The 24,254-nt window shown below is 41.2% G+C and overlaps 1 protein-coding gene and 1 pseudogene across 1 annotated transcript; both read right to left on the reverse strand.

Annotated features, from left to right (window-relative positions):
* Nucleotides 1-1,963: 1,963 nt before the first annotated feature.
* Nucleotides 1,964-13,025, reverse strand: LOC123481119 (zinc finger protein 350-like). The gene is made up of 3 exons (XM_045206002.1): nucleotides 12,898-13,025; nucleotides 3,808-3,919; nucleotides 1,964-3,664 (listed from the first exon to the last, which is right to left on the reverse strand). Exons 1-3 carry the CDS (start codon nucleotides 12,985-12,987, stop codon nucleotides 2,748-2,750), a joined length of 1,119 nt encoding a protein of 372 aa, XP_045061937.1. The 5' UTR covers nucleotides 12,988-13,025; the 3' UTR covers nucleotides 1,964-2,747.
* Nucleotides 13,026-21,051: 8,026 nt separating this feature from the next.
* LOC123481555 lies at nucleotides 21,052-22,312 on the reverse strand (annotated as a pseudogene).
* Between the last annotated feature and the right edge of the window lie 1,942 nt (nucleotides 22,313-24,254).

Genomic DNA, 24,254 nt, shown 5'->3' on the forward strand with positions numbered 1-24,254 from the left:
CCTGTCCCCTTAGCAGAAAAGCATCCCCAAAGAATGATGTTTACACCTCCATGCTTCACGGTTGGGATGGTGTTCTTGGGGTTGTACTCATCCTCCTTCTTCCTCCAAACACGGCGAGTGGAGTTTAGACCAAAAAGCTATATTTTTGTCTCATCAGACCACATGACCTTCTCACATTCCTCCTCTGGATCATCCAGATGGTCATTGGCAAACTTCAGACGGGCCTGGACATGCGCTGGCTTGAGCAGGGGGACTTTGTGTGCACTGCAGTATTTTAATCCATGACGGCGTAGTGTGTTACTAATGGTTTTCTTTGAGACTGTGGTCCCAGCTCTCTTCAGGTCATTGACCAGGTCCTGCCGTATAGTTCTGGGCTGATCCCTCACCTTCCTCATGATCATTGATGCCCCACAAGGTGAGATCTTGCATGGAGCCCCAGAACGAGGGTGATTGACCATCATCTTGAACTTCTTCCATTTTCTAATAATTGCGCCAACAGTTGTTGCCTTCTCACCAAGCTGCTTGCCTATTGTCCTATAGCCCATCCCAGCCTTGTGCAGGTCTACAATTTTATCCCTGATGTCCTTACACAGCTCTCTGGTCTTGGCCATTGTGGAGAGGTTGGAGTCTGTTTGAGTGTGTGGACAGGTGTCTTTTATACAGGTAACGAGTTCAAACAGGTGCAGTTAATACAGGTAATGAGTGGAAAACAGGAGGGCTTCTTAAAGAAAAACTAACAGGTCTGTGAGAGCCGGAATTCTTACTGGTTGGTAGGTGATCAAATACTTATGTCATGCAATAAAATGCAAATTAATTACTTAAAAATCATACAATGTGATTTTCTGGATTTTTGTTTTAGATTCCGTCTCTCACAGTTGAAGTGTACCTATGATAAAAAATTACAGACCTCTACTTGCTTTATAAGTAGGAAAGCCTGCAAAATCGGCAGTGTATCAAATACTTGTTCTCCCCACTGTAGATATAGAACAAAAATATTTCAACTGGCCGCGTCTCTGGCAACCTAACCTATAGAATGAACGACAAGCCGGATTGGGTAGCAACGCTAGATTTGTGTCGGGACTATATCCTGTGAAAGGATGAAAATCATCAAAATAAAGTAATGAAAATATGTCAATCATTATTTGAATATGTTGGTAACCCATTGTATAAAAGGGCTAATGCCCTCGAAGCCGGTGTTTGGAGGATATATTGGCACGACGACAACACCCTGACAATATATTCTCCAAACTCCGGCTTCGAGGGCATTATCACTTCTATACAACGGGTTACCAACACATTCAAATAATGATTGACATATTTTCATTAAATGTTATTTTGATGAATTTATTCATAGTATTTCATCCTTCCACGGGCTATAGTCCCGACACAAATCTAGTGTTGCTACCCAATACGGCTGGTCGTTCATTGTATCGGTTAAGTTTGCCAGACGCGACCCCCTCGCTAACAGTGACAGAAAAATCAGTAACAGAATGACTGCAATTGAATTGGCCACAATAGGAAATCATAGTAGTCTCAAAACAGTTACAGTAAAGCACAGTAGAGTACAGTACAGTAAAGAATAGTAGAGTACAAAAAAAGTATAGTTCAGTACATATTTTATGTCAATGTAATGTAATAATGTAATATACTCTACTGTACTATACTTTTCTTTACTGTACTGAACTATACTGTGATTTGCTCTACTGTGCTGTGATGTCCAAACTTGTGAAACATAGACCTCTATGATTGGTACAGATTTGGTCTGGTCTTGACCAACCAAATTTGGTCTTGTTTGGGGGCGGAGCTCATTAGAATAATAGCCAGTGTGTAGTATAATACCCAAACATGCACAGGAGGATTACATTTGTCTACCTTTGTGTACCTATTCAGGATACATCACCATGAAGAGAATGACACTCATTATTATGCAATTCTATATAGTACTGATCAAGGACCCATGTCATTATGTTACCATCATTCTGTTACTGGGTGTTGATCCATTTCACTTACTGTAGTTCAATTTCCAAAATAGTTTTTTGCAAACTCAAGGTGTCATATCATCGCTGAGACCCCATTCTTTCTGCAGACATATTTGAATCTTAATTCTGAGTAGATATTTAACAAAGATTTTGGAAAACAAAAAACTGTTATTCTTTTACCAAACTTTGCATCTGCGCTGTTCCTCAAGTAAATGTGTTTTAGTAAAATATTCAGTGGCAATTGTTAAAAGTAGACTTCTGCATATAGGTGTATGGTTTGTTAAACTTTGCAATCAATGGTTTTTGCCTGGCATACAATTTAAAGTGAAAATGTAAGTCTCAGCGTCACTGTTACTGTGGAAATGCACACCACATAGATCTTCACTACTTCATGTCATGAACTAAGGCACTATCATTATCTCACTATAAAACACCAGTATCAACCTAAAGAGACAAAGTTTGTCACCCTTCATCAGTGAAGCAATTTTACAGACACCATCACACCAACCATCGCCATATCATTTACTCTGCCTCATCATACACATTCTTTCCTCAGTTCACCTCATCCAGTTCCCTACTACATCCAAAATCAACAGAATTAACTACAAACAAACTAACTCCTATTACATTATATGACACTATACATGGGCTGAGTGCATTTTCTGTTGGTGTATCCTGAGGTAGCTCCTCTCTGAGAACCTCTTCCCGCGTTCTCCGCAGTGTGTACAGGCAAACAACTTTCTCCCGTGTGGACCTTCAGGTGCATCTTCAGCTGATGCTGGTGGGAGAACTTATTCTCACACTGGGGCAGCTGTAGGGTTTCTCCCCTGTGTGGACCCTCTGGTGCCTCTTCAGGTTGGACGAGTGTGAAAAACTGGCCCGGCACAAGTGGCAGCCGAATGGTTTCTCCCCTGTGTGGACCCTCTGGTGTCTCTTCAAGTTGGACGAGTGGGAGAAACTAGCCCGGCACAGGTTGCAGCTGAACGGTTTCTCTCCCATGTGCAACCTCTGGTGGATTGCCACCTGTTGGGGGAAACTGAAGGCTTTCCCACAGAACGAACACGGGAAGCGCTTCTCTTTGTTGCCGCCACCTTTACTGATTCTGTCTCCACTACTGTCATTTGTCGATGGGCTTGTGTAGCTATTTAGTGTTGAGGCACTGGCATTGTCTGAGATCTGGTTTATTAGGAGAGTGTGAGGAGGACGAATGTCAGGGAGTGTCTGTGGGTCCATGTTCCAGTTGATAGATCCCATAGAAGGCAGGGTGAAGGCAGAACCTGTTAGGGGGTTAACCTGAGGCGCCATCAGTCTCTCTGAATCACAACTATAGGAGCAAGACAGAGCATCGCTAGCAGAGTCTGTATCTGTTCTCTCCCGCCGCATATGGACACCTCCCCGTTCCTGCAGACCAAATCTACGCCTCGGCCTGGTCTCATCCAGTCTGTTGTCATGGAGACTAAGATTGGATGTTGTTTTGTGTTCGACTGTCCGTTTCTGGTTGTGGTTAACGGTGTTGTTCCCTACCCCAGAGTTGAGGACACCGTCCCATCCACTGACCTCCACTATGTCACCTCTGGTCCTGGCCTGCTCAGTGATGTCGTCACCTGGGACATTGGCTGCACCGGTCTGGGTCTGGGAATCCAAGATGGCCACCCAGTCTCCTCTATTAGCCTCCAGCCAACCACCTGCAGGAAGTGGTTACAAAATAGACTTTAAACATATGGCAAAGAAAACTCTACATATGGAGTTGTATGGACAAAATAATAGCCAGGTGCATCACTATTCCCATTGAAGTATATCTATTATGTTCTGTGTATTTCTCCCTTACCTTGCTCCCCCATCTTTAGTCCACCCAGCAGATCAATGCTCTCTGGTCCGTCTTCTATTGTCTCCTCTTTGACTAGCAGCAGATCAGGGTTCCCATCCTCCATGTCTACTGACTACAATAGTAAAGGTTGGGTTTAGTTGGCACTATTTGGGTTGGACTTGTATCATTGAAAGGCATATATGCAAACACACACATAAATATATATATATATATTTGTTATTTGCATCCCCATCAGCTTTTGCAGAAGCAGCAGCTACTCTTCCTGGGGTCCACAAAAAACACAAAGGATGACATGTAACAAAACAATGATACAGTGATAGACAAGGACAGTTCACACAAATTTAAAATACGATATACAAAAAATGAAGCGTGTGTTCGTATGTGTGTCGCCTCACAGTCCCCGCCGTTCAATGAGATGCTTGAGTAATTGGAGATGGGAGATCCATGCGATCATGGCTCAGTATAATACTGTGCATTGCCGTGAATTCGTTTTGGACTTGGAGACTGTGAAGAGACCCCTGGTGGCATGTATTGTGGGGTATGTATGGGTGTCTGAGCTGAATGTTATTTGATTATGCAGACAATCTGGAATTTTCATCACAGTAATATTTCTGATGAAAACTAGAATAAAAGCAGTTAAGCAGTTACTCTCATCAACCCTCAACCAGGAAAGACTGGCATGCATGTTGTTGATGCTAGTTATGTATGTGCAGTTAAGGGCAAGGCGTGCTACTCTGTTTTGAGCCAGCTGCAGCTTTGCTAGGTCTTTCTTTGCTGCACTTGACCTTATTACGGACAGTCATCAAGATGGGCCAAGACAAGAGCCTTTACAGTTGATTTTACAGTTTTTGCAGGACAGTTAGTTGATTTGTGTCAAAAACGCTGAATATCTTTTATAACAGACATACCCATCCCCATCTTCACAACAACTCTGTCATTATGACTTGACCACGATGACTTGACCATGGTGAGGAGAAGCTCTGTGGACCCTTAATGTCCGGAAGTAATTTAGCCATTCATTGTATTCATTGCGATCTGTAGAGTTGCTATTTTCTTGAGTTTCCTCGTGTCAATTACCTTGTGACATACCTGGATTACTCTTTTTATATTTTAAAGTCAGATTTAATCAACAAATACGATAGTCAGTCGAAAAAAGGTTAATCTGGCTGTGTTGGCAATATCACTTCATATCCCATCGAGCCAAGCTGGGAGAGGCTACCCATTGTCACAGTTCCAAGACCAGTCAGAAACGTCCAGCTAACCCTACGCTAATGACGCCGGTGGATCTCAAAACTGAACTTGGATCCACGTTAAGTAGCAATGATGTAAATGATGTAAATGTAAATGTAATATCCTCCACCACCATAGTCTTACAACAGATATCTCGAACCAGAAATGACTATTTAAAAAAACAATACATAATTTAAGTTTCTTCCCAGCTAATTTCTTATTTACATGATTGTTTAACTAGCAAAGGAGTTTTGAAGTTGAGGGTGCAGTATTTATGAAGTTTGGCAATGAGGACAAAAACTAGCATAGTTCAGCTAGCGGCAGCTAGCCAGCTAGTTCAGCTAGCCAGCCCACTGAGGTATAATAAGAACGATTTGGCCTGGGAAAAGGAGCTGGGCCTAGTGCGCATGTGCACCAGCTGTTCTCACAGGCGCACTAGGTTAATTCATGAGACAGTAGTTTTTATGCCCTGATATTAGGAGCTGGCGGCAAAAAGTTACATTAAACAATTCAGAGACTGTAACGAATAAATCAGATGACAGAGAGCAAATATATATACAATCCCGAAATCAGCAGTAACTGTCAATAGTAAAACAAACCTTAAAATGATTTTTGAGTGAACCCTTAATACAGAAAATTAATGGTGAATTCGCTTCTGGACACGGTAGACTCCTCCTCACCACCACTCTTTTGAACATCCAATATTATACAGTGAGGGGAAAAAAGTATTGATCCCCTGCTGATGTTGTACGTTTGCCCACTGACAAAGAAATGATCAGTCTATAATTTTAATGGTAGGTTTATTTGAACAGTGAGAGACAGAATAACAACAAAAATCCAGAAAAACGCATGTCAAAAATGTTATAAATTGATTTGCATTTTAATGAGGGAAATCAGTATTTGACTCCTCTGCAAAACATGACTTAGTACTTGGTGGCAAAACCCTTGTTGGCAATCAGAGGTCAGACGTTTCTTGTAGTTGGCCACCAGGTTTGCACACATCTCAGGAGGGATTTTGTCCCACTCCTCTTTGCAGATCTTCTCCAAGTCATTAAGGTTTCGAGACTGACGTTTGGCAACTCGAACCTTCAGCCTCCCCTCCACAGATTTTCTATGGGATTAAGGTCTGGAGACTGGCTAGGCCACTCCAGGACCTTAATGTGCTTCTTCTTGAGCCCCTCCTTTGTTGCCTTGGCCGTGTGTTTTGGGTCATTGTCATGCCGGAATACCCATCCATGACCCATTTTCAATGCCCTGGCTGAGGGAAGGAGGTTCTCACACAAGATTTGACGGGTACATGGCCCCGTCCCATCGTTCCTTTGATGCTGTGAAGTTGTCCTTTCCCCTTAGCAGAAAAACATGCCCAAAGCATAATGTTTCCACCTCCATGTTTGACGGTGGGGATGGTATTCTTGGGGTATTAGGCAGCATTCCTCCTCCTCCAAACACGGCGAGTTGAGTTGATGCCAAAGAGCTCGATTTTGGTCTCATCTGACCACAACACTTTCACCCAGTTCTCCTCTGAATCATTCAGATGTTCATTGACAAACTTCAGACGTGCATGTATATGTGCTTTCTTGAGCAGGGGGACCTTGCGGGCGCTGCAGGATTTCAGTCCTTCACGGCGTAGTGTGTTACCAATTGTTTTCTTGGTGACTATGGTCCCAGCTGCCTTGAGATCATTGACAAGATCCTCCCGTGTAGTTCTGGGTTGATTCCTCACCGTTCTCATGATCATTGCAACTCCACGAGGTGAGATCTTGCACGGAGCCCCAGGCCGAGGGAGATTGACAGTTATTTTGTGTTTCTTCCATTTGCGAATAATCGCACCAACTGTTGTCACCTTCTCACCAAGCTGCTTGGCGATGGTCTTGTAGCCCATTCCAGCCTTGTGTAGGTCTACAATCTTGTCCCTGACATCCTTGGAGAGCTCTTTGGTCTTGGCCATGGTGGAGAGTTTGGAATCTGATTGATTGATTGCTTCTGTGGACAGGTGTCTTTTATACAGGTAACAAACTGAGATTAGGAGCACTCCCTTTAAGAGTGTGCTCCTAAACTCAGCTCGTTACCTGTATAAAAGTCACCTGGGAGCCAGAAATCTTTCTGATTGAGAGGGGGTCAAATACTTATTTCCCTCATTAAAATGCTAATCAATTTATAACATTTTTGACATGCGTTTTTCTGGATTTTGTTGTTGTTATTCGGTCTCTCACTGTTCAAATAAACCTACCATTAAAATTATAGACTGATCATTTCTTTGTCAGTGGGCAAATGTACAAAATCAGCAGGGGATCAAATACTTTTTTCCCTCACTGTACCTAGGAGTTTAGCTTCCTCAACATGCTCAAATGGTCACACCCTTTATGCACAACTCCAGTTGAGGTTTAGGTCTTAGAGAATGTTTTGAACCAAATACAATGCTTTTAGTTTTAGATGTTTTTAAGACCAGTTTATGAATCACCCATTCTGATACTAACTAATTTAGAATTTCAGTGAGCTCACTGGCTTTGGGTGCTGACATGTAGAGTGTGGAATCTGCATACATAGTCATTCTAGCTTCGTGTAAGACCAGTGGCAAATCATTTTTTTTAAATGAAGAGTAACGGCCCAAGGCAACTGCCCTGATGGACACAGCACTGTACATATCTGATGTTAGAGAAGCTTCCATTGAAAAACAATCTGGGTTCTATTGGATAAATAATTCTCCAACCATGAATGGCAGGTGATGTAAAGCCATTGCAAATGAGTTTCTTCAATAACAATTTATGATCAATAACAAAGGCTGCACTGAACTCTAACAATACAGCTCCAACTATCATCTTATTATCAATGTATTTTAACCAATCATCAGTCATCCAAGTCAGTGCAGTACAAGTTGAGTGCCCTTCTCTGTATGCATGCTGAAAGTCAGTAGTTAACTTGTTCTCTGAAAAACAGCATTGCATTTGGTCAAACAATTCTCTCCATCAGTTACTAAGAACAGGCAGCAAACTGATTTGGGGGCTGTTAGAGCCAGCAAGGGTGCTTAACTATTTTTAGGCAGTGGAATTACTTTAGCTTCCTTCCACGCCTGGTTAAAGTTATAGCTAATACGGGTGGCAATAAAGTCTGCTACCATTCTCAATAGATTCCCATCAAGGTTGTCTATACCTGGTGGCTTATCATTATGGATATCAGTTTTTCCAACTCTCCCACACTAACTTGACCAAATTCAAAACAGCAATCATCCTCTTTCATTATAAGATATTTTATACATACATTTTATGGTTCAGTGTTGTCCAAGTTTTTCCACTTTACTAATGAAATTAGTCATTGAAATTATTGGCAATACCGAAAGGTTTTGTTTATAAATGACCCATCAATTTCAATGAACGATGGAGATGAATTGGGTTTTATGCCCATGATATCATTTAAGGTACTTCACAAGTATTTTTCCATTACGTTTTATGTCATTTATCTTGGTTTGGTAGTATAATTGAATCTTATTTTTGTTAAGTTTAGTAAAAATATAAATACATCTACAAATGTAGATCTATTTATATGCATGTCAACCAATCAGCTGAGCAGCCTGACTTGTTTGCCACCTCTTTTGCATTTCTTTGAACTAGTGTTATCACGATAACAACATTTTACAAACTATACGATACCAGGCCAAGTATCACAATACCGAGTAGTAACACAATACCATGGTGGAGAAAAAATCTTTGGCCTAGCATCCTGTGCAGCCCCATCCACTGGACGCTGGTTCACGTTTTCTAAACGTTCTCCAAAAACCTGTCACTGAAATTCACACTTCTACTCAATACAACACATTGAATTTAACTTCACGCTGTTCAGTGTATAATATAATACTGCATAGAATGGCTGATATGTTCATATTTGTAAAGGCCTACGTGTGATTTGGCTGGAGGAATGGGAGGAAGGAATGTCATTGTGTCAGTAAGGGGGAAACACACTGCATGAAACCTTTACTCTTTAGTTAACACAGACACACACACACACACACACACACACCCTCTCTCCCTTCCACACACACACTCTCTGTCTGTCTCCCTCACTCACACACCACTCGCTCTCTCCCACAAACACACACTGCTCCCAACTTTTACAACTTTAGGCACCAAACAGAATTTAAGGAATACCAGAAAGAAATAGATTTTTGATATAGTTTAGGCTTACATTAGGCCTATATGAATCCTACCTTTTGAAGCACATCTCATGAGTAGCAGACCCTTTACTTTCTTCCTGTGCCAATCAAATTTGCCAGGTTATTAGCTAGCTACAGTAAGTAACATGACTGAACAACGCTGTTAGTTATCAAAACAATAATTAGCGACCCGGGATTAGTTTAAAACGGCCTGCGACATGGTTTGTGAAATTATATAAAATGTGCGCGAATCCCGCTAGAAAGAAAAAAGTAGTCATCTCCGGTCAAATCTTTTTAACCGTTTAGGCTAGAGACGAGCCATTTTCTTTGCCGTAAAGCTGCAAGAATGCATGTCGCGAAGCAGTGCTTCGTTTTCCCTCTCTGACACTCAGCGGCTGCCTGACAGTGAACTTGCAAAGTCTACTCAGACTGGTCTGTGCTCTTGGTTATAACAGGTGATTAAATTATACAATTTCTCAACATTGCTCACTTTGCGCGCTGCGCCAATGTAATACATGTACAAATCTAACAGAAGACATCAGGGTCTGCATCCCCGATCGCCATCACTAGGGAGGTTTTCCAATGCCTCGCAAAGAATGGCACCTATTGGTAGATGGGTAAAAATAAAAAAGCAGACATTGAATATCTCTTTGAGCATGGTGAAGTTATTAATTACACTTTGGATGGTGTATCAATACACCCAGTCACTACAAAGATACAGGCGTTCTTCCTAACTCAGTTGCCGGAGAGGAAGGAAACCGCTCAGGGATTTCACCCTGAGGCCAATGGTGACTTTAAAACAGTTACAGAGTTTAATGGCTGTGATAGGAGAAAACTGAGGATGGATCAACAACATTGTAGTTACTACACAAGGCTAACCTAATTGACAGAGTGAAAAGAAGGAAGCCTGTACAGAATACAAGGCACTAAAGAAATACTCTTAGAGACTTACCTTTGAAAGGAATAATCTCTGCCAAAGGTGCTTCTACAAAGTATCGACTCAGGGGTGTGAATACTTATTTCTGTGTTTCATGTTCATTAATTTTTTGGGCAAAAATGTCTAAAAACATGTTTTCTCTTTGTCATTATGGGATATTGTGTGTAGATGGGTGAGATTTATTTATTTTTAATAAATTTTGAATTCAGGCTGTAACAACAAAATGTGGAATAGGTCAATAGGTATTAATACTTTCTGAAGGCACTGTAATTAATACTTTTCTGGGTAGCTTATCTGAGATGAACATAATATGAAGAGAAAAATAATAAATTGTTTAGCTAAGAGTCAGTCAATCAGGCACTTTTGAGTGACAGTTGGTGTATGTGTGTGATGTTGGGCTGAAGCTACTGACCCGGAAGCTTGGCTCTCTCACTACTCCCAGGCTTTTGTGACGGCGGGTGGACAATGAGCTTGTCGTAGCAGATGTAAGCAATGTCCTCACACTATCTGGCAGCTTTCATAGCTGAGATAAATTTGTTCTGCCTCTGGCGACAGCTTCAGAGAAGTCCTCGTTGAGGAAGATAATGGTTCCTCTCAAGTTCTTGGCTCTCTCCAGAACAGCCATCTTGTCCTTGAACCTTAGGAACTTGACCACTATCGGCCTGGGTCTGTCGCCTGGGCTGGTTACAGGTTTTCCAGACCTGTGGGCACGCTCCACCTCAATCTTCTTTTGATCCATCTGCAGCTTTTCAGTGATCATTTTCTCACTTTCTCGTCAGACTCCGTCCAGGTCTCATGTGTAGACTGGTATGCCATCCACAACAATGTTATTCCTCCTGGACTGTCCCTCCTAGATAGTCTGTTTTTCTCAGTCATCTGTAATAATAATTCACAAACACTGCTGATGTCATCTCGCGTGGACTTAGTTTGTTGTCATCTTGCTGCAAGTCTCTTCCATGACATTCACCTCTCCCACGTCAGATCGTCCATTATTTTGTTAGTCGAGTCCACTAGTATTTGGACAAAGCTCTTGAAGCCATTTTCCTGTTGCTGTAACAATTGCTTGTAGAAATATTTTTGTTGATTTAAAAGATCACGCACCTGTGACAGCGTAACACTGTCCTCTCCATTACTCCAACCTCCTTTAACTTTGGGCGGCATGATGGTAACAACGTAGGCTAATGCTGGTACTCCACGCAATTCCAGACAGCACAGCTCGCAGGGCCGATGGAAACGGCAACAAACAGCAGGAATTGAAACAGCCACAAACTCAGGACTATCCGCCGTCCCAGCCACAAGGGCTAACCGCGTTGCGGGCTGTGTTCAAATTGTCAAGGAAACCTGGCTAGCTTAATAGCTAGCAGCTAGGCTAGCTGCTTCGCCAAGCTGCAGCGCTTCAGACTTTACGGTTTGGCAGTGTCCCGGGACAGATAGAGGTACCCAGCAACTGAGCTAATCGCATCGCAGGTTCCAAATTAAACAGGTAGGCTAGTAAAAAATAAACGTTTTCAGAAACGTAAAAAATAAAAAAGCGCTCTCGTTCCGTATGCAGCATGCGTCGCTCTCTGATGACGTTACTCTGCAAGCACTCACAGGTGTGCCATTGCCAAAACTGTTGACCAGGCTGTTAGAGCTGCTATCTGACCATGTTACCTTAGACAGCCTCGGTTGATTTAAAACGTGTACTTAATTGTGGGCAAGACTAAATATATGTTGTTCTCTAATTCTTGCAAAAATGTTTCAGATGGACTACATTTCTATTCACTGGATGGTTGGTTCTCCCATCGATCGGGTTCCCACATATAAATATCTGGCCATTTGGATTGACAAAGATTTCATGTTTAAAAAAAAGTATGGATGAGCTAGTTAAAAAATAAGATTGATTGTGGGATATATATATTTTTAAATATATCTTTCCTTTCCCTACATAGCAGAACGCAGATTGTACAGTCAACTTTCCTGCTAATTCTTGACTATGGTGAGTGACTCCATTTACCAGAATGCAGCAGTCACTACTCTTAAACCTTTAGATAATAATAATATGCCATTTAGCAGACGCTTTTATCCAAAGCGACTTACCATAGTGCCCTTCGCTTTATCACAGCTGACAGTTTTAATATTCGCCACTCCATCCTGTATCAAATTGGCAGGTCCTCATTAAAATTACTCCTTTTTGTTTACAAAGCTCTACTACACAAACTTCCAACTTACCTAACTTCATTGTTAAAGTATAAAAACATGACATACCAAACCCGTTCACAGGGTTGGTTAACTCTTGAGGTTCCTCAGGTCTCCACCGAACTAGGTAAATCCACTTTTAGTTTTAATGCACCTCATCGATGGAACCAACTACAAAATACATTACAATTGGATGTTCTGGTGCCTCTCGGGCAATTTTAAAATATTGATTGGGGCCCTTCGTAACTGTTTTTCTTGAATATTTGTGTAGTGCTGCATTTTTGTTTGTTTTACATTGTATCTGATTTGATTTAATTGTGTCTTATGAATTGTATAAGCAGGGCTCCCTTGTGAAAGAGACCCTGGTCTCAATGATGACTCCCTGTTTAAACAAAGGTAAAATAAATGTCAACATCAGGGCCGGTATCCAGAAGGAGTCTCAGAGTAGGAGTGCTGATCTAAGATCTGTCTATATAATCTTATTCATTATGATCTACAAGGCAAAACTGATCCTAGATCAGCACTCCTACTCTGAGAGGCTTTGTGGATACGGGCCCTGACCTAATACCATTCAGACAGTAGTTCACAGTGGGCTCACCTCAGTGAGACTGTGTGTGGTCCTGTCCTGCTCAGCTGGTTCAACTGTGGGTTCAGGAGGAGGTGTAGTCTGGTTGTCCTCCATGACCATGGTCCCCTCAGGGTTCCCCAGACCCTCCTCACACCCCTCCTCCTTCACCAGCAGCACCTCTGGACCCTCCTCCTCCTGGAAGAGACAGGTGATACAGATTACACAGACATACACTCCCTCAGGTACGTACACACAGATAATAAACACACTTTCAACATGGAGTGTTTACCCATCCCCACTACGTTTGAGTCCTATACTGTAGTTATAGAATGACTTCATTGTTGTTAAACCAATCATAGTGGACATAAACATGTTGTGGGTAAAAATAAGTCAGCTATAATAAATTCAAAGTCACCATCAGAGAAACCTGACTAAACTATTTTGGCATGTACAGTAGGTGTTTGTTAGTGTGTGGGTATGTGTAGCTATATTTGGTTATAAAGCGCTGTTGTGTGTATGCAGAATAGGGTGAGATCAGATGTGATGTATACTAAAGAGAGACTCAATGAAAGTCTGCATGAAAAGTCCCATTTTGTGTTTATTCAACACACACCATATGAAAACCAAACATGCACGTCTCAACTACAAATCTGCATGATAAACTACTTTCATTTTCTCATTAAAAATGTATTGGGAAAGAAATTAAGTAGGTTAATGGAAGTAATGAAATAGGCATTTATCAACATCATATAGCCTACACAGTACAACACAATATGTAACATACTTTTTAGGCTTATATATGCCTAGGGCTGGGCGATATGGCCTAAAAATCATCTAGATTTTTTCAAACTTATGGGCGATTCATGATCTACATCTCGATTTTCTAAAGTTCTCTAAATAAGATTTGTTGCCCAATTAAAGGTAAATACAATGCATTTCAAACGGTCATAAATAATCTAATGAATTCAGGGCTTGTAAAATTATACCTAGGCTAAATATAAGCCTTCCACAACCATAAGACCCACTTATAAATTAATTATTTTATCAAAATAGTTTAACCTGCTTTTTTGCAATAATCACTGATCTGGCTTTCAAGTCTATGAAAATGCAATTTTTGTTAAACATTTTACCAGAACCATGCACATCCACTAACAATGACCAACTTCTTGTAGCAGGCATTATAGAAAATGAACACAGGTCTCATAAACAATCTCTCAAGCACAAGCCCACGTGCTAGTGAGTAGCCAGCTAATCTTTATATTTAAAGATTAGCCAACTTCAAATCAAAGCTTATTGGTTAACTTGGATCTATTTGCTTGCTAACAAGGTAGAACAGTTGAACTGTTAGGAATGCACCCTCCTGTCCTTCTCCAACTGTTTGAACAACAGCCTGTTCACTTTGTTTAGATGTTGAAATCAAGTGGCCTACCTGGATAAGAAGATGCTTATCTCAGAATGAGAACGAGTTGCCAATTCCTTAGATAAATAATAATATTTTTCAATGCTCATTGCACATTTAGAAAACACAGACTAGACAGCTAGCACATAACACTCTGTGGCTAAAATACTGCTAGTGGTACATGGTACCATAATGCCGAGTGCGCGACAGAACTGAGCATACATCTTCCACAATCATGTTAATTTATACTCTCGTTTTAGTAGGATCTGAAAAAAAGGGTATCGTTAGAAAAGTTAAGTTATCTTTCATCAATGTTGTTGCAGGGGGAGGGGCTTGGTGTCTGTGTGCGAGTGGGAAGGTGCACAGAGCACACAGCACAGAAGGAGCGAAGGAGACGAGACCAACAAGACAGTGCCTTCAGAAAGTATTCACACCCCTTTACTTTTTCCACGTTTTGTTGTGTTACAGCCTGAATTGTAAGATTGTGTGTCACTGGCCTACACACAATACCCCATAATGTTAAAGTGAAATTCTGTTTTTAGAAATGTTTACAAATTAATTAAAAATGAAAAGCTGAAATGTCTGGAGTCAATAAGTATTCAACCCTGTAACTCAGTTGGTAGAGCATGGCGCTTGCAACGCCAGGGTTGTGGGTTCGTTTCCCACGGGGGGCCAGTATGAAAATGTATGCACTCACTAACTGTAAGTCGCTCTGGATAAGAGCGTCTGCTAAATGACTAAAATGTAAATGTAACCCATTTGTTATGGCAAGCCTAATTAAGTTCAGGAGTTAAAATTTGCTTAACAAGTGACATAATAAGTTGCATGGACTCACTCTGTGCAATAATAGTGTTTAACAACATTTTTATGACTACCTCATCTCTGTACCCCACACATACAATCATCTATAAAGTCCCACAGTCGAGCAGTGAATTTCAAACACAGATACAACCACAAAGACCAGGGAGGTTTTCCAATGCCTCGCAAATAAGGGCACCTATTGGTAGATAGCTTTTAAAAAAAGCAGACATTGAATATCCCTTTGAGCATGGTGAAGTTATTAATTACAATTTGGATGGTGTATCAATGCACCCAGTCACTACAAAGATGGAGGCATCCTTCTTAACTCAGTTGCCGGAGAGGAAGGAAACCGCTCAAGGATTTCACCATGAGGCCAATGGTGACTTTAAAACAGTTACAGAGTTGAATGGCTGTGATAGGAGAAAACTGAGGATGGATCAACAACATCGTAGTTACTCCACAATATTAACCTAAATTACAGAGTGAAAAGAAGGAAGCCTGTACAGAATAAAAATATTCCAAAACATGCCTCCTGCAATAAGGCACTAAAGTAAAACCACAAAAAAATGTGGCAAAGAAATAAAAGTCCTGAATACAAAGTGTTGTGTTTGGGGCAAATCCAACAACACATCACTGAGTACCAGTCTTCATATTTTCAAGCATGGTGATGGCTGCATCATGTTATGGGTCAGCTTGTGAATCGGCAAAGGACTAGGGAGTTTTTTAGGATAAGAAGAAACTGAATATAGCTAAGCACAGGCAAATGCCTAGAGGAAAACCTGGTTCAGTTTGTTTTCCAACAGACACTGGGAGACAAATTCACCTTTCAGCAGGACAATAACCTAAAACAAGGCCAAATAAACTCAGCAAAAAAAGAAACGTCCCTTTTTCAGGACCCTGTCTTTCAAAGATAATTTGTAAAGATCCAAATAACTTCACAGATCTTCATTGTAAAGGGTTTAAACACTGTTTCCCATGCTTGTTCAATGAACCATAAACAATTAATGAACATGCACCTGTGGAACGGTCGATAAGACACTAACAGCTTACAGACGGTACGCAATTAAGGTCACAGTTATGAAAACCTAGGACACTAAAGAGGCCTTTCTACTGTCTCTGAAAAACACCAAAAGAAAGATGCCCAGGGTCCCTGCTCATATGCGTGAACGTGCCTTAGGCATGCTGCAAGGAGGCATGAGGACTGCAGATGTGGCCAGGGCAATAAATTGCAATGTCCGTACTGTGAGACGCCTAAGACAGCGCTACAGGGAGACAGCTGATCGTCCTCGCAGTCGCAGACCACGTGTAACAACACCTGCACAGGATCGGTACATCCGAACATCACACCTGTGGGACAGGTACAGGATGGCAACAACAACTGCCCGAGTTACACCAGGAACACACAATCCCTCCATCAGTGCTCAGACTGTCTGCAATAGGCTGAGAGAGGCTGGACTGAGGGCTTGTAGGCCTGTTGTAAGGCAGGTCCTCACCAGACATCACCGGCAACAACGTCGCTTATGGGCACAAACCCACCGTCGCTGGACCATACAGGACTGACAAAAAGTGCTCTTCACTGACGAGTCGCAGTTTGTCTCACCAGGGGTGATGGTCGGATTCGCGTTTATCGTCGAAGGAATGAGCGTTACGCCGAGACCTGTACTCTGGAGCGGGATCGATTTGGAGGTGGAGGGTCCGTCATGGTCTGGGGTGGTGTGTCACAGCATCATCGGACTGAGACTGTTGTCATTGCAGGAAATCTCAATGCTGTGCGTTACAGGGAAGACATCCTCCTCCCTCATGTGGTACCCTTCCTGCAGGCTCATCCTGACATGACCCTCCAGCATGACAATGCCACCAGCCATACTGCTCGTTCTGTGCGTGATTTCCTGCAAGACAGGAATGTCAGTGTTCTGCCATGGCCAGCAAAGAGCCCAAATCTCAATCCCATTGAGCAGGTCTGGGACCTGTTGGATTGGAGGGTGAGGGCTAGGGCCATTCCCCCCAGAAATGTCCGGGAACTTCTCACAGCAAGAACTGGCAAATCTGGTGCAGTCCATGAGGAGGAGATGCACTACAGTACTTAATGAAGCTGGTGGCCACACCAGAAACTGACTGTTACTTTTGATTTTGACCCCCCCCTTTGTTTTTTTGTTTTTTTGGGGGGGGGGGGGATGGATCAGCTTAATATTGCAGATATATTGTATCTTCTATCAATGTAATTGTCTGCATCACTTCCAATCCCCCATGTTTTTTTAATTTTTTATATATATATTCCCCTTTATTACTTTTCAACCCCACCATCCTTTCCCTACTTGGAGTAAATTAGTGAACAACAACGCCCAGGCCTCTACTTCCGGTCTATACTTACTATCTACACCTTATGGACAGAGTTAATTTTACAATAATTCTATATATATATATATATATATATATATATATTTATTTATTTATTTTTTGCTCCTGAACCTCTTCTACTCTCAACCTCTCCGATCATTTTCATGATGTCCATCCGGTTTGCTTCTAAATGCCATATCTTTCTAACTGTGCTCTTTCCCAAAAGCTCCCAACATACAACCTATATACTTATTATGGACACAGTATGCTTACATTATTAGCTATCTTTGTTATTATTTGTTGTTATTTGTTATTAGTCCCATCCTTCAACTCTATTCAATACCTCCCATCTATCTCTTAACACCATCCATATAGGATTTCTATTTGCCATATATATTTCAACCGTACTGTGATGTTTTACAAAAGTTCTGAACCTTTCTATTCTCATTGCTTCTACAGATTGTGAATTAAAAATAAACATTTTTGCTAAAAGTATTATTATATTATTGATTGATTGACTATGACTTTTCAGATCACCCAGTAATGCTATCTGCAAGGTTAGTTCCAGGTAAATATTGCAATCCTTTAGCCATTCCTGGACCTGTGTCCAAAAACAAGCTACAAATGGACAGAACCAAAACAAATGATCTAATGATTCTATCTCTTCACAGCAAAATCTGCAGAGCTGGGAAGAGTGTATCCCCCATATAAATAACATTCTATTGGTAGCAAGAATTTTATATAATAATTTAAATTGAAAGATTCTAATTTTTGAATCCGGTGTCGTTTTGCGTGTCAGTTCATAAACACTATGCCATGGGATCGGTACGTCAAAGATCTCTGACCAACTATTTTGCAATCTATATGGGACGGCTGTCAATCCTTTGGTCCTTAAGTGAAACTGATATACTTTTTTATTTATCACAGTTTTCCTTAACCAATTATGTTCTTTAATGCAAGGCCGACAGACAAGTTCCTTACTTTCTCCCCCTTCAACTTTCCTCTTCCACTTTTGCGGTAAGGCTGCAATTATTTGGTTGTAATTTTGGGTAGAGCAGACATTTCCATATGTTTTTGTTAGCTGCATGTGCGACATAACTCCACCAGTCCTACCGATGATATCATTTACGAAGATTATACCTTTTTTAAACATTCTGTCAAAAAATAAAGGTTTTTTGTCAATTAGTATATTTGAATTTAACCACAATATTTGTTGCATTATTTGTTCTGTCGTTTCTGGAGGATTAAATTGAAATTGCAACCAACTTTCTATGGCTTGTTTTAGAAATAGTGACATTTGGGAGATTATTTCCTTTTCAAATAACTGAAAGTGAGAGGTTGTAATCTGAATAAAGGGAAAAAGGCCTTTCTTGAACAGTGGGTGAGACAATCTTACTAATTTGCTTGAGAACCAGTTCGGATTTAAGTATAACTTTTGGATGACTGAAGATTTTAGTGATAGGTCTAATGCTTTAATATTTAATAATTTCTGTCCTCCGAATTCATATTCATTATATAAATATGCTCTTTTAATTTTGTCTGGCTTGCCGTTCCAAATAAAATTGAATATTTTTTTCTCATATAATTTAAAAAACTGTTTGCTAGGCGTAGGCAAGACCATAAGCAAATAGGTAAACTGGGATAATACTAAAGAGTTAATCAGGGTGATTTTTCCACAAATTGACAGGTATTTTCCTTTCCATGGTAGTAAGATCTTATCTATTTTTGCTAACTTTCTATTAAAATTTATTGAAGTGAGATCATTTATTTCCTTTGGGATATGTATTCCGAGTATATCCACATCACCATCAGACCATTTTATTGGTAAACTACATGGTAATGTAAAAATTGTATTTTTTAGTGATCCAATACGTAATATAGTACATTTGTCATAATTTGGTTTTAATCCAGAGAGGTTAGAAAATGTATCTAGATCCTCTATGAGGCTGTGGAGGGATTCTAGTTGTGGATCTAAAAGAAAACATGAATCATCTGCGACCCCCCCTTTGTTAAGAGACACATTATTCAATTTCTGTTAGTCACATGTTATGATGAGTTTCTCGGGTATCAAGTAATTCATGATGCAAGAAGATATTTAATTTAATTTAATTTAATAGGTACCCTGGTACGTTATAACAAAAGAGAGTGCTTTGCCTCTTGCTATTCCCAACTACTGAACAAAGAACATATCTGATACCCTCTGTTACACATTTCTCCAACCACATCTGTTAACCATCAGTGGGCACTTTCTTCTCTGATGTTATTCCTTTTTCCCCCCCAAGTCAGTATATCATATCCATCAATCATTCTACCATAAAGATCAGTAATCTCCCATGACATAATGGAATGCAGACTCAGTGGCACCAAGCCACTTATCTACTAACTCTAACCTGGTTCCCACAACACTATGAAAACCTCATAACAGTCACATGTCTGTGGAACTTGTTCAGTTTGTGTGTCAGTTGTTGAATCTTGTTATGTTCATACAAATATTTACACATGTTAAGTTTGCTGAAAATAAACGCAGTTGACAGTGAGAGGACGTTTCTTTTTTTGCTGAGTTTATATACTGGAGTTGCTTACCAAGACGACGTTGAATGTTCCTGAGGGGCCGAGTTACAGTTGACTTAAATCTACTTGAAAATCTATTGCAAACCTTGAAAATGGCTGTCTAGCAATTATCAACAACCAACTTGGCAGAGCTTGAATAATTTTTTAAGAATAATGTGCAAATATTGTACAATCCAGGTGTGGAAAGCTCTTAGAGACTTACCCAGAAAGACTCACCGCTGTAATCGCTGCCAATGGTGACTCTAACATGTATTGACTTAGGGGTGTGAATACTTATGTAAATTAGATATTTCTGTATTTCATTTTCAATACATTTGCAACAATTTATAAAAACATGTTTTCACTTTTTCATTATGGGGTATTGTGTGTAGATGGGCGAGAAAAAACAATTATTTAATCAATTTTGAATTCAGGCTGTAACAAAATGTGGAAGAGGTCGAGGGGTATGAATACTTTCTGAAGGCACCGTAGAACGCAAAAAATATATACAAATAAAAACTCAATTCTTGCGATACAGGCATTTGAAACATCTCGCTAAAACATTAATTTGATATATCACCCAGCCCTATATATGCCATATAATTCACACAATGTCTGGATGCAATATTCTACCCAGGAATATTCAACACTGAAATTTGTAACTCTCGTAATTCCAAATGCGTCTGTGGATCTTTTTCGTGCTAACAACAATGACAATTCATCTTTCAAATCAAATTGTATTGGTCACATACACATATTTAGCACGATATTGCAGGTGTAGCGAAATGCTTGTGTTCCTAGCTCCAACAGTGCAGTAGTATCTAACAATTTCACAACAATACACACAAATCTAAAAGTATAAGAATGGAATTAAGAAATATATAAATTTTAGATCGAGCAATGTCGGAGTTGCATTGACTAAAATATAGTACAATAGAATATCCTAATATACATATGAGATGAGTAAAGCAATATGTAAACATTTTTAAAGTGACTAGCGTTCCATTTTTAAAGTGGCCAGTGATTCCATGTCTATGTATATAGGGCAGCAGCCTCTAAGGTGCAGGGTTGCACCGGGTGGAAGCTGGTCTGATGGCCTTGAGATAGAATCTGTTTTTCAGTCTCTCTGTCCCAGCTTTGATGCACCTGTACTGACCTCACCTTCTGGATGATGTATTTAATGCATGGTTTGATCTAACAGTCAGAAGCTATCGAGTGAAATGGTTACTTTCTATGTTATAGAGTGGAACGGTTTTTCTGCTGGTGTATCCTGAGGTAGCTCCTCTCTGAGCACCTCTTCCTGCAGTACGTACTGGCAAATGGCCTCTCTCCCATGTGGACCTTTAGGTGCATCTTCATCTGGTGCTGCCGGTAAAATCTCTTCTGACAATGGGGTCAGCTGTATTATTTCTCCCCTTGTGGACCCTCTGGTGTCTCTTCAGGTGACCAGCCTGGGCGAAGGCCATGGGACACTGGGAACAGCTGAAGGGTTTCTCCCCTGTGTGGACCCTCTGGTGCCTCTTCAGGTCACCAGCCTGAGCGAAGGCCATGGGACACTGGGTACAGCTGAAGGGTTTCACCCCTGTGTGGACCCTCTGGTGGATCTCCACCTTCTGGGGGCAGCTGAAGCCTTTGTTACAGAAAATGCAGAGGAACCGTTTCTCTTTACTTTTGCCTGATGTTGCTCCCCCACCCCGAGCCTGGGCTCTAGCCGTGTCATTTGAGTTCAATCCCTGATCGAAAAGGACGCAGCCGTGTGAATCAGAAGGCCCCATCGACCTGGACACTGGGTCGCGATTCCTGAACATGTGTAAAGGGGAGTGGGCCGCGACATTTGGATTTGTCTCTAAGCTTTCCCTGTAATCTAAGAAATCTCTGCCCTGTGAGAGTCCATCTCCTAGGTGACTATCTGCATTCCATGTGGGAGGAACGTCGCCCTCCACTTTCACAGTCACTTTATCTACGACCAGACCCTCCCCTTTCTCATCTAGGCACCCTTCAGAGTATACACTACTACTGTACTGGTTCCAGTCCCCTCTAGACAGATCAGTCTGTGTCTCTAAAGCCAAGGGCATGTTGCCAGGGTCCATCTCTGTAGCATAAGAACAAGATGGATCATCACCTCCAGTGTCTAACGCGTCACCATCACCACAGGTATGAACCATTCTCTGGCTCTGGTGAAATACCGGTAAATAATCTGAGCCAGAAGCAGGAGGACAGTCCAGTCTCCCCAGGCCCAGTCTCTCTGGGTCTGATCTGTGGTCAGATCCTGTGTGTAATTGCATTTGTGTTACAGTTAAAGTCTCTGTGTCTGTCTCTGACTTGAGGACGGCGTTCGGCGTTCCACTGACCTCCGTGATGCTGCGTCGGGTCCTGAGCTGCACGGTGGTAGGGTCCTCCGTGGCTACAGGGGGCGCTCCAGCCGCTCCATTCTGGATGTCTCTGCTGTTCCGTGGGTCCTCCTTTCCTTCAGACCTCTCGTGCTTGACCCCAGGACCTGCAGCCTCTGTAGACTGACACAAGAAGAGCGGAGGTTATTAACGGTACAAGAGTTGAATTGGATAACAATGTCATAGGGAAGTCTCACAAGCTCCCCTATGGCAGATAAATTAGGATGTACATGTAAGCAAGTGAACAGCTGAGGGGAGCCTTTCTGAAATAAGCTGGTCACATTTGATGCACTGTAATTGAATGTAACACTATTACACTATCTTCTAATTCGATAACGTGCTGGGTTGAGGTTCCACTCCCCTCATCAACAGTGATTGGTTGGTCATCGCTCCATGTATTGTGTCCTGCTGGCTTCACAAAGCTCCTGTGGCCTCCAGTGAGATGTCTTTCACCTGAGAGAATGATTGGGGAAAAGAGGTGGTTTAGGTACCGTCAATGCTATATTGTACACTATTGACACTGTCTAGAATTGGCAAGGATGTAAGGTAACACTTCTCATAACTTCTTGACATAATATTTATTCATCTATGTATTATATTCCATGCATAACATTGTTTTCATTGAGTAAATAGGAAATGCAGCAAATCAAGAATCTGGTTAGAATATGACTGTCTTTGCGCAAGATAGCTTACTAATCAGGGGAATTATTGCACACTATCCAACAACTGACCAAGACCCAATTCTGGGTAACACATCTGCACACAGAGCGGAATGGGGCGACAGTCACTGAGCTATATATGAACTGCGACAGGCCGTGCAGCCTCGGCATTCTGCAAAATGTACCTCTTGCCATTCTTCTGTGTCGGTCAAGGATCTTGACACTACTGGGACTGCCAACGATGCGCTCTCGCATTGTCCTCTCTGCGCGCTCCCGTGCCACCTTCAGTTCCAGTAGCTGTAGTTTCCTTTGCAATGCCCTGTTTTCTTTCTGGCTTTGAGTCATTTCCAAACGAAACACTGCATAGTCGTCGTCTACGAGTTTACAGATCTCTACCACAGCTGCGTTCGCTAGCACCTCCATAATGGAGGCTATTTGAGTGTGAAAAACCATACAGTTAGCCATTGTTAGCTAACGTTACTTACTAGCAGTTAGTTAGCGTTACCAAGATAACATTTATCAACCAGGTCCTGTCTTCAACGCAAATTAAACACTACATGGGGTAAGTATGTGATGCTGTGCAGTTAAATTAGTCATATTATGAGTTCCATGGTGTTAATAAACGTATAAATAACAACAATAAAAACGCTAACGTGGAAATGGTTCTTGGTTACTGTTCACTTCCGTTGACTTCTTCTTCTTCTCTGGTATAGTGCCAGTCGGTATTAAATAGAACGATGTGGGCACAGCCCGCCTGTGGTGAAAACAACCTGTGGTCACCTAATTGTCTCACAGCAAAAACTTGACCTTTTTCAAACGCAATGTTGTAGTTGTCTGCTTGTTTTAGTCAATTACAAAACTACATTCAAGAAAATTACAACATGTCTAAAGATTACATTGCCTGCTCCTAAGCATTCTCACTATTTAGAAAAACGTAATATTGTTCTTCCCGCATGCCCCTTTCCATGACGGTGCTAACGTTAGCCACGTGCGTGCTAGCTAGTTACCAATCAGAACATTAACATTAACCCTCGTGTTGTCCTCCCAAATGCCTTACGCCTTTTGTCCTCTGGGGTCAAAAATGACCCCGCCTGGTTTGACTGTTTATAAAGCATACAGTATACATTTTCAATCAATTATGTGTTACATCTTTAGTCTTACTTCTGTTCAACCCATTACTAGAATTTTTTTCATTTGTTTTGGAATTTAGAGCCAATAGACCTTGTTTACATAAAAGTATACCCTGTTTTT

Source organism: Coregonus clupeaformis, chromosome 21, assembly GCF_020615455.1.
Source record: "Coregonus clupeaformis isolate EN_2021a chromosome 21, ASM2061545v1, whole genome shotgun sequence".
Classification (NCBI taxonomy): Eukaryota; Metazoa; Chordata; class Actinopteri; order Salmoniformes; family Salmonidae; genus Coregonus; species Coregonus clupeaformis.

What these genes read in the sequence shown, in the direction of transcription:
- LOC123481119 (XM_045206002.1), bottom strand. Translation starts at nt 12,987, where the DNA reads ATGGTCATGGAGGACAACCAGACTACACCTCCTCCTGAACCCACAGTT. An exon ending in CCACACACAGTCTCACTGAG is followed by an intron (nt 3,920 to 12,897) that starts GTGAGCCCACTG and finishes TTACTATTGTAG; the next exon opens with TCAGTAGACATGGAGGATGG. An exon ending in ACTAAAGATGGGGGAGCAAG is followed by an intron (nt 3,665 to 3,807) that starts GTAAGGGAGAAA and finishes CACTTCCTGCAG; the next exon opens with GTGGTTGGCTGGAGGCTAAT.